This window comes from Falco cherrug, chromosome 1, assembly GCF_023634085.1.
Source record: "Falco cherrug isolate bFalChe1 chromosome 1, bFalChe1.pri, whole genome shotgun sequence".
Classification (NCBI taxonomy): Eukaryota; Metazoa; Chordata; class Aves; order Falconiformes; family Falconidae; genus Falco; species Falco cherrug.
In genome coordinates, this window is record NC_073697.1 from 90083077 (window position 1) to 90095835 (window position 12759).

The 12759-nt window shown below is 41.4% G+C and overlaps 1 protein-coding gene across 11 annotated transcripts in view; it reads right to left on the reverse strand.

Moving 5' to 3' along the window:
• Positions 1-12654, reverse strand: part of DEPDC5 (DEP domain containing 5, GATOR1 subcomplex subunit) — a 47365-nt gene extending 34711 nt beyond the window's left edge. For all 11 annotated transcript variants that reach the window (XR_008731400.1, XM_055705110.1, XM_055705082.1 and 8 more), the window contains exons 1-17: positions 12519-12654; positions 11270-11387; positions 10437-10524; positions 9715-9761; positions 9135-9220; positions 8249-8332; positions 7774-7823; positions 7167-7236; positions 6749-6827; positions 5788-5849; positions 4290-4359; positions 3830-3902; positions 3014-3117; positions 2663-2737; positions 1676-1810; positions 1133-1194; positions 953-1026 (exon numbers count right to left, since the gene is read on the reverse strand). Coding sequence is in view for 10 of the 11 variants with exons in the window: in XM_055705110.1 (XP_055561085.1) it covers positions 953-1026; positions 1133-1194; positions 1676-1810; positions 2663-2737; positions 3014-3117; positions 3830-3902; positions 4290-4359; positions 5788-5849; positions 6749-6827; positions 7167-7236; positions 7774-7823; positions 8249-8332; positions 9135-9220; positions 9715-9761; positions 10437-10524; positions 11270-11327 (1217 nt within the window). In the remaining variant the exon portion in view is untranslated. The remainder of the gene's footprint in view (positions 1-952; positions 1027-1132; positions 1195-1675; positions 1811-2662; positions 2738-3013; positions 3118-3829; positions 3903-4289; positions 4360-5787; positions 5850-6748; positions 6828-7166; positions 7237-7773; positions 7824-8248; positions 8333-9134; positions 9221-9714; positions 9762-10436; positions 10525-11269; positions 11388-12518) is intronic.
• Positions 12655-12759: the final 105 nt, after the last annotated feature.

Genomic DNA, 12759 nt, shown 5'->3' on the forward strand with positions numbered 1-12759 from the left:
CCCCAGTTCACTTCCTCCTTCCACAGACAGATATCCACCCTCACTCTCCATACAGTACTGCGCAGTTTACACAACTCTCCCTAACTTGTATGACAGTAATGACTCACAACAGCTGCCTGAAAACGACAGACCTCCTCCCATTTGAAATAATTTATTCATTAAGATCGGCTTCTTATCATCTGAATCTTTCAAATCCTGCCTTCAAACACCTCATTCATCTATGGCAAAGATCAGATGCCTTCCAGCCAGTTGGAAATAGCAGACACAAGCAACCCCTGAATAGTAATTGGTCAGGACTGTTAATCAATGTGTGCAGACAGAACGAGGTATTAAAAGAGAGAAAAAAAGAGAAGGGAAAAAGAGAGAAAAGATAAAATCCTACAGCAGAACAAGGACTGAGAAGGTAATTTTCATCCAGAGCCCTGATCTCTATGTGTAGGGAAAGAAGAGAAAGCATTATAGCACAGAATGTTTAAAAGAAAGCAGAAAGGAAACAAACCTACCATGTCTTGAAGCAGTGTAACACTGAGCCTCAGTGTTTCCTGCCAACTGTTCCAACATTTATCCATGTTACCCACATTTTCTCTATCATAACAGTTCATTTGGGATGTATTTGTTTTCACTAATAACCAATCTAGTTGAAACGACTGTATTTTTCATTTAGCTTCCTGACTTCCTCCGAGCAGAGCTAAAGGCTAGAACTAAGTTAGCTGGAAAGAGAGCTTAAGATCAAGACCTTTCCTCCTGCAAACTGCCTGACATCTCTGATAGTGGGCATTAATGCCCAGAGTTCTGCAAGAACATTCCCAGTTCTGCAAGACTATTGTGATGTATGTCTTTGCTTCACAAGGAGAGCAGAGAAAATAAACAATGGAAGAAGAAAGAGAATTCAACAGATTAAAAAGAGGAAAGCAAAGAAGTGTTTAGCAAAGGCTGATAAGAGTTCACCTACCTATGGTTTATCCAATGTGGAATATTATAGTCATCACCCAACCTGGAGTCACCAGGTCCACAGCGATTATGGAGCTGCAAAAGCAATTCAGAACCGTAACAATTAGTTGTGTCTAGGTAGTCACAAAATGAGTAACATTTCTAGCAGGAGCAAAGGGAAGGGAAACGAAGCATGCATTACCTTAAAGAGCGGTACAGCATGCAATGGTTGTTCTCCCATGCACACCAAGTCCACACCTATCCCTGTAAACAAAGACCAGTAGGGTTCATCTATCTACCAAGCAGGACAGATATGCTAAGCCAAAACAGATCATCAATTTGAGCTGAAGGCCCAATCTGTATTCATAACAGATTTTAAGATGCAATTATACTGAAAACAGTAGCTAACAGTCCCATGGTATGGTTACAAACCAACAGTGCCAGTGGGGATATAAGAAATGTGTCTTCTAAACAAATGCCAGTCATGCAAGATTATCCTAGAAGGGAAAGGTCTACATGGACAGATTAAATTCTCTATCACAAACGGAAGAAATCAAATGCCTGTAAGTTCCCTGAAAATCTGCCCATTCCAGCATGGAGTGCAGACAGAAATCTTCCAGCTGTAACCCCTCTTCCCAGAATAGTAAAGTTACAATAGGTATTTTTTCATAGCAATAAAAGGCTAGAGCTTTTCCAAATATACCTTTGCCTTCATAAAGAATGCACAGTATTGCTAGTTATTTACCATTGTCTATCATCCGCTGTTTGGTGAGAATCATAAGGAGTCGATCAACTTCAAATACGCCCACACCAGGTGTGATAACCACAGACATCTGGCCAGTCCGATCGAAGTTCCGATTTATGTAATGCTTGTCAAACACTAAGAGAAAGAATTAGGGAATACTTTCAGAGAAAAAAGATGCCAGATGGGGTTTTTTTTCAGAGCAAGGGAGGTGACAGGTAGCAGTGATATTAAACAAGTTTCCACAAAGCACATGCAAGTATGAGAGGGCTTGTATATAGCCTTGTCCAATCAATAGATGTTAATAAAGCTACAGGAGAGAGAGGAGTTAGAGCAGAAGAGAAGATGGGAACCAGATAAATCAATAGGAGTTTTTTTCTCATATGCTTAGTGTTTCCTTTATGACATCTCAAACCCCCCCCCCCCAAAATCAACAAACAACACCCCCCAAAAAACCCAGCAAGGTAAAATCCATTACTAATCATTTAAAATAACATCCCATGCTCCCCCCCACGGGAGCAACAGGACAGCCATTACGGTGAAAGAATGTCTGATGTACAGAATCACAAAAAGTAGATCTCTGGAGAGCCCTTCCAGCCTGTTAAATCCATCTCCCTGCTAAAAAAGATGGATCAGCTTCAATGAAACCACATTTGATCTACCCTGATTTTGAAATGCTTCTGTAATTTAACATTTCAACTTCTATTCAAAGAGGTTTTTATACACAGCTAAATAAGTTTCATCCTAACAAGGCCCTGTAAATGGTTCCTGAAGCCTGAAATACCCAATACTCAGTTATTTGAGAGCCACTGGTTTTCAAGAGGCACACAAGACAAATTTTTCTAAGGCTGAAAACAATAACTTAACCACCTAACTTTCCCCTTCTCTTCACAGCTTTAAGGAACAGGCAACACAAGTCCACACCCATTTATTGGCAGCTGCTTTAATGGTTCTTCCCCTGTATATTTTCATCCATTGTTCATAACTTACCATTGAATGAAAGATTTATGGCCTCCAGGTAGTTCCCTTGTGCTGAGGTAGAATTGTAACCAGGAGGAAAGCCCTCTGGACAAGTGTTCAGAAGGAAAAGAAGAAAAAAATCATAATCTCTGTATAAACTAGCTTTTAAAACAAACATACACAACTATTTGTAGTAAATCCGATCACTCCACCAAATTATAAGAAAAATTGGTACTGGTATATCTCACAGAGAGACCTAACAAAACAGCCTAGCCAAGAGAGCACTACGGAGTACAACACCAGACTCCCACTGAAATTAGGGAATTTAAACATAAGAAGGAGAGGGAAAGGCAAAATCATGATAAAAAAGGGTTCCTTTACCTGCTTGCTCCAGTCGTACCAACACAGGATACTGGATGAAAAGCTTTTTAATGGTCACAAGCAATGAGGTCCACTCTTCTCGTCTCTCATTCTGAACTACAACTCTAGAAAGAGCACAATTTAATAAGGATCATGAAGGGAAGTGAGAAGGGATGAACAAACTATAGAAAAAGGAATGCACAAAAAGGTATTTCTTCCTTTTGCAAGGAAGCACATTAGAACTACTGCATACTTGTAGCAATCACCAAGGTGTAGATGCACATACAAAGCTGGGCACATCCCCAGCCAAAATAATCTCTCACTTCCAAACAAGTGGTCAACATTGTATGTCAAATAGCATCACTGTTCTGCAAAGGAGCAAGATCGGTAAGAAGTCCAAGCTCAGAATCAAGTGACAGTTTTGACAGCTTCATCTGTTGTGACCATCAGCCAAAACTGCTCCAGTACCTAACTGGAAACACTTGTGGCTTCAGCAATGGCATCATCTGTGCTTTGACTACTCAAGAATGTAAAGATCTGAGAAATAGCCAAGCTGTATGCAAAACCTACTCCAAACACTACAGAACTTACAAGTTTATTGGCATTTCCAGTAGAGCACAGGTAACACAATACTCACATGCACATGGAAGACTGACTTAGCAAATATGGGTGTGAACTCACAGATGGAATGGGGACTACTCATCAATTTGCTGTCAGACACAGATGTTTTTCACTATCTTAATTCCTTGCAAAGTCCTACAGTTAATAACACATTCTCTACACAGGCTGCACATACACTGTGGGACAAGAGGTGAAAGAACTGGGAGGAAGACATACTTGTAAAAATCTTCATAAAATCTTCCTTCATGATCCTGCCGAATTGATGCACGATGCGTTTCAGGAAACTCATCTGAAACAGAAGCAAAAGCGTGTATTATCCTATGCCCTTGTGTAGAAATGACTCATCTTTTCTAGTAAGGAGCTGTTATTTCCATTAAAAAAAACAGCCACTGAAAAATATTATATCTCCTGCACAATATTAAAATTGCTTTTAAACCAATACAGCAGCATGAGTATGAGGAGGAAAAGCCGTCATATATTCTTCTCTGTAAGATTTTCACTGCAGTACTTTTCATAAGAATGGCTGTGTATCCACTGTGCTTGGCAGGAAATACTTTGGACATGGGCATTAAAAAAAAAAGGGGGGGAAAAAAGTCACTGGCAACCTGTGACCAACTTTCAGAACAGAAGGAGACAGGTTTAAAAATAGAAATATGTAAATACAGAATTTACATACCTATAGATTTTGCTTCATAAAATGTTCTAGAAAATAGAACCACTGTCACTTCATGGCTGCAATTCTTCTCCTGTCCAGGAAGAACAGATGAAAAAAGAAAATCTTAACAGTCACATTCAGTAGAAAACTGTGTATATACACATATAGTAACACCCTCATCCCTCTCACACCTAGGACCAAAATAACTAGAAAAAGGCAGACTGTTGTATTAATCTATCTGCGTGAGTGCTGTATATGCCTTTATGCAATAAAATAATGGTCTGTCCTGTAGATTCTGTGCTGCTAGGCTACATCACATTGAACAGGAGCACTCTCCACTAGTCTCTAAATAAACTTCTCTCTGTAGTTGCCAAGATACAAGACTTTAGTTTAAAAAAATACAGGCAGATTATTCAATTTGTTTATACATACCCACGGCAATTTGATATTCGTTACTGTTTAGAGAGATGCCCCTAACAATTCCAGAGAAATAAAAAATTTAAAACTTCACTTAAAACATTTAGTTACAGTGCTAATGCACATAGTTCAGCTGTAAAGGACACACGGGTCATCAGATCCCTTGAAAGGAAAATTCTGAAAAACCCTGGGAGCCCCAGCATCATTCAGGCCCATCTCCAACATGGTGTAGCAGTACTAAAAGAAAAGCAGGCATCTTACAGACGTGTCATGCAGGGCTCCTAATAACTCTTCAATGGACAAAAAGCACAACAAAACTGATATGCATCTGTTGGGCATCCTCCTGCTCTCCTTGACATTCGGGACTATCATGAGCTGTACTATGCATAGATGTTACACATTTAGGATTTGACTTTTCCCTTGACTAGCTCTTCTTTCAATTTAGGTTGCCGATTTTACACATGCCTTTTTTTGAGTACTGCTACAGTTCCCTCAAGTCAGCGAGCCTGCTGCAGACTGCTAGCAGCAGCTGTACCTGGTTGTGAGCCAGATCATGCACTGAGGCAGGAGACAGCTCTGGGTTGTTCAGCCATAAGAGGTAGTGAGGCTTTGTTTGGGTTTGAAGCAATTAACTTTCAAGAACGTTGCACATTACCAGCCCATATACTACAACCTGGAACCCCTTCCTGCTAAGATAGCAGCACTAAACTGATTACACACTTCACTGTACCAGGAAAACATGTGGAACTGAGTCCTGGAACAAATAGAATTGTTTAAAACAGACTTGTGCATTGCTGCATAAGCACAACCATATGACACATTTAGTGACCTTAGTCCAGTCAGAGCCTCCACAGAAAAAAACTGTACAATACAAACAGAGCAGATACAACAGATGAGTACTGGGGTCACTCAGCACATGTATGATTTAATGCAGACCTGCAATAACCATTCTTTTGACTCTCGGAAGACACCCCTCATAGTCCTGTAAATCGTAGCACTGCCTGAACAACCTGGGTCTTTCTCAAACTGGCCCATCAATGGGCTCATTAAGACGGCACTGACTTGTTCTTTCAGAACAGGATGAACTCAGTCAGCTATTTACCTTCCATTTTGTGAAGAGGTCAGCAAGGAAACCATTCACAGCTTTCTCAAAGTATAGGTCCCCTGCAAAGTAAACATCTCCAAAGCATCAAATAACAGCAGTTACTTCAACTATGGGGTATATTTAACCCTGGGATTCTAGGACAATTATTTTTATTAGACTCAGAGCAGCTGTGTGCATAATAAATGCCAATATCACTAAAGCAAAGATGATAAAAAAATTAAAAAGCATGACTGTTTAAGAGGATGTAAACACAACTCTTGTCGTCAAAAGGATGTGACCTTTAAATCATTTTTTCAACACATTCACAGCATGCTGGGAAAGCACCTGCACTATCTTCTAGGCATAGCATGCACAACAGATCCCCTGCTCAGTTTTGAATAGTTGCCCAGTTACATATGCCTAAACACATGGTCAAAGGAAGTGGTAGGAGTTAAGCCAGAAAAAAGAATAGCACAATGACACAGACAAGTGACTCATTCTTAATGCCTGAAGTTTTAATGCTTCTAGCTGACTCTATCCGGGCTAAGGCAGGGTTTTTGCTCCCTTGCTAAGCCGAAAAGGAATCTAAAATATCAAGTTCCTCTTTGCACAGGACTTCCACATGTTTCTGGCTTCACAATACACACAGGCTTGCCACCTGCCCTCATCACAAAACATGTTCACATCCACAGAAAACCTTTCCAATGTTCATAGTCAGTTGGCCTCCTTGATTTCATCACTGAGATAATGGTACTCAGGCCGTACCGTAGGGACAGGAAAATTATGGAATACCCAGGAGACAGAAAAGCGTGGCACCACAAGTAAGGAATGAAGAAGGCACCACAGCGCACCTCAGAGCACGGCCTATGCCAAAGACAGGATATTTTAGTTTTCTAGTAGTGGCAGCTTTCTAGCAGCAGCAGAAAGGATAGCTGCTGCCATCCACATTCACAATCAGGCAGGTTAGTTACCTACATACCATAAATATCAAAATCCCACATTTCACAGCTCATCTGGATAAAAATATAAACCATGGCAGAAGTGGAGCGGAAGACCACCTGCAGAGGAATGAAAGATCTTTAAAACAAGGCACAGTCACTAAAAGGGCCAAATACAGAAGTTAACTACAAAGCAACTTCTATGATTGTGCCCACTGCATCATAGGGAATTTTCCCTCTAACAAGTTGGCATTTCAACAGCCTGAGTAATTCCTAGTGCTGCCAGTGCAGAAGAGTTGAAGTTTACTAATAATTCTCCTGAATTTTTTGCCATTCTTCACCTTATACGACAGACAATTCAAATGATCCATACAAGTCTGCAAGTTAGATAAAATGACAAGAAAGCTGGCAAGGAAAGGAAGGGAACAACTTCCGTTCCCCTGCTCCCTGAAATCTTACCCTGGTGTCCTCACTGATGTATCCACAAGTGACCTTCTCACTCTTTACCCACAGTTCACCTGCCTGTGCCCTGGAAGAAAAGAAGTGCAGAATGTTTGCTAACCAGAGTGGACAGGAAGATTAGAGAATCAACATTTGAGCAAATAAGGGATGTACCAAAATCTGCATTCAAGGACAACTTGGAGACAGAGTAGAAGCTGATTTGGTTAAAACCTGATCTCTAACTCAAAAGATGACAAAGAGTTGTTTCCCTCTGCATCTGCACGTTTCCTTGTCCCTTTGTCATCTCAACAGCAACTGCTATAACCCTCATTCGAACTACTTATACATCTTGGGAAGGGAAGGAAATATTACAAGAGGAAAAAGAAAAAATATTTGGCATTTATCAGAAGCAATGAGTGTGGCTGGCTGTCCTGCTGTTAGTTTCTCCCACCCCAAATCAAAAGAAGAAACCTTCCCCCATGTCATGGTGCAGACAGATATCTGTAGAAGAGTAAGAGAACAATAAAACATGAAGGATTTTTCAGAGAACATTCTGCAATTGGATACTTGGGACTCATTAATCTGAAGTCATAAGTAACAATAAGCCTGCAGAGGAGACACTGACCTGATACCTGCAAATTCAACTTTTTGGGTGACATATGCACATGTGCTGACCTAAGAAAGAACAGTTACAGATGTTAAAAAAAACAGTAGGCTCAGAGTGAGCAGATCAACTTACAGAAAAATCCATTCATGCTCAAACACCTGACTTCTCCCATAAAATCATGAAAATCGCTGAGAATATTTACTACTCCTATCTCAGCCTACAGAAGCTCTGCAACAGACAAGTGAAAAGAGCTAACACATAGGAACTTTCACTGGTTTTGTCTGTCCAATTCACTGATTAATTTTTTCTGCAACACATTTACATCCATTTCTCCAGCTCTGATGTACCACTTCTAGTGTAAGTTTCTCAGGAGCTGCTGATACTGGTCTCATCCTTAGTTTATTTTGTAAAACACTTGATTTCTTTTACAGCAAGGAAAGAAAAAGGTACGTAATCTCCTTCACCCTACATATGAAGACAGTAGAGGCCTTACCAAACTTTTCTTCAGTCGCCACATATCCCCACGCCCAATATACTGATCTTTAAAGGTCAGCTCCACCAAGTCCAAGGTCACCTCCTGGGAAACGGAAGCAAAACAGTCCTTAGATTAGACTGGTTGTTTATAAGTAGTACACTTCAATCTGTTCTGGTAGGAACCAAATGTTACATGGAGCACAGTTCTAAAGCAAGTCAATAGTCCTAACAGATGCACAATGAAAGGTAAGCCCCATCAGAGCAACTGCCAAAGTTGCGTGTGTACCTGGAACTACTGTGAGCTGCAAGACAGTGCACAATGACCAGAAGAAGCCCAAGGACTAAATCTGTGCTACAAGTCTCAGTGCAAATTGGAAGCACAAGTAAAACAAATTACTTCAATTGTTCAGGACACTGAGGAAGCCTCATTTCCTATAGATTTTTGTCTTGTACTGAAAGTGAGCTCTGACTGAAGCTCTTTTGATTGTTGGGACATTTACAAGAGATGCCTCTCTTACAAGGATCTCTGGCATCAGATAATGCAAATCCATGCCACTGCTCTTCTTTTGACTAGACTACTTACTGTTTCTCTTTACTCTGCCTGATTATCCTGAATTTCTGGAATTTAAAGGTATTTGAAATCTCTGTAAATTTCTATCAAGCTGTGCTGAAGCTGGTCCATAGACTTCAGAAAGAGAGCAGGGATGGTAGGGAGAGAAGAAAGAGACAAGGAACAAACAAAAAGTTCAATTGCCCAAGCCTCATCTTCTTAGGAAAAAAGGCTAAATACTTTTCAATAAAAAATAAAAAACTTTTTTTCCAATACTACTATAGACTGAAATTCAGAGGGCTCTGATTTGAGCCAAGTGAAGGGACAAATGGAAAAAAGTTGCAAAGCCACACACCTTTGGGTCAACAACATTCACGTGGACATCCTGGTATGGCCGCAGTCGAAACACTTGTGCAACTGTCTGATCCACACTTATAGTTTCTGCCGAAAACCGAGATACGACAAGAGAAGTGAACGCCCCCAAAAGGTTTCAAGTGGTTTACAAGCACAAAAGCGACACAGTAAGACTGTCATGAAACACTTAAGGTATCAGCAAAAGACAACAGCTTCTTTCAGCTTTGGCCCAATTTAAGTCATTAAATTCAAAGCAGGCATGACAAACCAAAAGTTTATGCTGAATTAATTCCTGCAAGAAGAAAATATATACAACTAGTCAGAGGATGCAGAAACAAACATTCAAGGCTGAAAAGCCAATTTTGTTTAAACCATATCCACGTTACTCAACCAAAAGGAGATTTAAAATTGACTATTCATTTACTGATAAAATTATAATCCTTCCATTCCTAAGTGGACAAAGCATTGATTGTTTTTTTGTACAGCGTTAAAATATATGCATTAGTCGATCACAGGTACAGCCCAATCATATAATCTTTGTCTATGATTTTATTAGGCATACTATGAGTCTGGAGTTATACCTTTCTGCAGATCTTCCTTAAGTGACTTCACTTGTAGAAGCAGGGGACTAGCACGCAAAAAAGAAAAAAGGTAGACAAGTTGAGATACCCACAGTCTACTCCGGTAAACTACACTTTCAAAACTATTTATTAATATAGAGCATGGCATAAGCTAAAGAGAAAGACTATTATATTTTCTAGAAAGCTTCATGCATCATCCCTCTATGCCTGTCACTCTGTCTTGTTCTTTGCACCTATTTATCTTCAGGTAAAAATGATACTCTGAATGGGAAAGTCAGTCACACAGAAACGTCTCAGAACCTCCTACAAGTATACTGCTACTTTTCAAATATGGGCTACAGTATGAACAGCTTCATACAAGAAGATTTATGGGTTTTATAGCTTAACACAAAGTTTTGATTTTGCCTAGGGTATACTATAGGATAGAAGAATAATCATTAGGTAGCAGCAGTTCTACAAAGAGTATAAAGACATTGAAAAGTCTATATTCAGGTACCATCTGCTCTATAAAAGCTCAGCAAACTAACACCAAACACAAAGAATTCCATAACCTTTAAGGGAAGAACTCCTGCTGTAATTATCCCCTTTACTTCTCTTCAGGCAGAAAAAACCCATGGCAGTATCCTGAAGCCAAGTTGTATCAGCTCTAAGAGCCTCTCATTCTAGAAGCCGCTGCACATGAACATGTCCCTTCTCTTTTTACAGGCAAAAAGAGAATATACCTGTATTCATCATTGGGATGTGCAATTTCTACAACATCTCCCAGCTTGATGTGAAGAAATACTTTAGGATTCACGACTAGTTCATCATCTGCAAAACATAAATGAATGAGGAAAACTGCAATGAACAGATATACACCTAAGACAGATGCTTGGATGTTCGCATGCAATAGCTTACTCTACATAAAAAGAGAGAGTCCAGGATTAACATGCCAGCAATGCATTATATTCACTACACAACAGTGCTCCTATCCAGCCACTTCAGTCTGGCCACTCTTGTGGGCAAAACCTTTTCTTTCAAATCATAGAACTTTCACAAAAGATCTGTTCAGCAAAAGAACATGCCTTAATGAGGCATGCAGAATCATCTTTTCTATTTTTCATATAACAAACACCAGCAGGAAAGTACATAGCTATAGAAACGTAGTAAGATTTATTAACATGCCCAAAGTCTAGAAGTAGGGAGCAATCAAATAAATTATGCTGTTCTTAGTACACAGAAACACGGCTACACAGTCACAAGTCATTGACACGTCTGTCACTTATCAGGGTGACTGAAATACAAAGCTAAAAGAAAAGTGACGCAACAAAAGGGGAAGAGGTAGAACAAAGCAATTTTATTTTATAGGTGCAATCTCGTTCTGCTCCAACAAACGCAATTTTATTCTGCTGTATCTTGCTATTGAAAGAGAGCTTTCCAAACTCTGGCTGGTACTACTGCTTGCTATGTCAAAGCTCCATCTTCACTGTTTTGTTAGAGAGCAATAAATCAGCTAATTGCTTTCAATTAAGTAAAAGAGTGCTGGTCTCACTATTATGAACCAGGAGATACTGACCACTGCCTCCAAAACCCTTCTTATGTATGACGAGCTTGTACACTTTGTTAGTTCTCATCTTCAATTTCAGTTCTTCTCAGCTGCTCTGAGTAAAAATGGTTGAAGACATCTTGCGTATCTAAGATAGAAATGAAAGCAAACACAGATCTCCTGTCATTACAAAACCATTCTTTATACTCTGTGTGTGAACACAGAATGTTGTACCACCACATAGCCAAGAATGCCACACCTGAAAGGCAGGCACCTTACAACATTCAATAAACATCAGACCAGGAGTTTAGTAACAACCTCTTCTACCAGTACCAGCACTCCTGTCAGAGAGCTCATACCGCTCCCTAAAATCACCTCTTTTATACTTTAAGGATAAATTCTGAACCTTGTATTAAATGCATTAAGATTAATACCCAGACTTATGCCTGCTGCCAATTATATCCTCTGGTTTTGCCATTCTATCTCTATCACGTGTCTTTTTTCAAAGATGCTGGAATCCACAACCGGATGACTTTACACCAAGGCAGCAGAGCTGTACTCAGCGCAGCGCTATGGACTTACACAGTTAAGCAAACACTTATGTCTGAGGCACTGCTTTGCACTAATTTAACTGTATCAGCCACTGCATTTTTTCCTTCCTGCCACTCTCACTGAAAATAAAGCATATTTCAAAGGAGAACATTTTCTTTTATAATTTACTCTTTTTAGACATGGAATTTAAAGTGGAGGAGTAAAATTTTCTTCATAAGACTATAGCCACGTTATTAGGTTAAAATATAAGCTCTTCTATTTATAACTAGCATTACAGCAAACCAAAACACAGAAGAACTTGAAATTACGCCTTTCAAATAGACTGAAGTATTAAGCTTGCGGATGTGCTTTTCAGAAAGTCGATTCAATCACCGAACTACAAAGGCACAGCGGGAAGACGCCGTACGTCCCAAGTTTGTCGCAATGAACCGGCTGGGAAGAAGCCGGCACGGGGCCGCGGCGTGTGCCGGCGGGAGGCGCCCCGCGGAGACCAGCGAAAGGAGTCGGCCCCAGGCGCCCCCAGCCGCCTCACGCTGGCCCTCAGCCCCGCTACGGACAATAACGTGAGCTAGAAGAACGAGGCGACCCGGGCCCGCAGGAAGGGGAGCGGGGACCCCGCGCAGCCCGGGCGCGGAGGGAGCGCGGAGGCCTCCGCGGCCCGGGCCGGGCCGGCCCCGCCACAAGCCCAGCCACAGCCCCACCCGTCCCGCAGCCACGGGTCCCTGACCTCCCACTATCGTGTCCCCTGCCGGCGGCCGGCCGCGGCGGCACAGTCCCGACGAGGCCCCGGGGCAGTGCTCGCCACTTCCGCATCCGGGGCCGCCGGGCCAGCACGTGCACGTCACGTCCCGCCCCCAAACGAGATGGGTGGGAGGGGCCAGGCTGGCCCCCCGCCCCCGCACGGCGGGAAGGGCCCCCGCGAAGGGGCGGGCCCAGGGGGGGGCGGAGCCATATCAACGGCCGGCGGC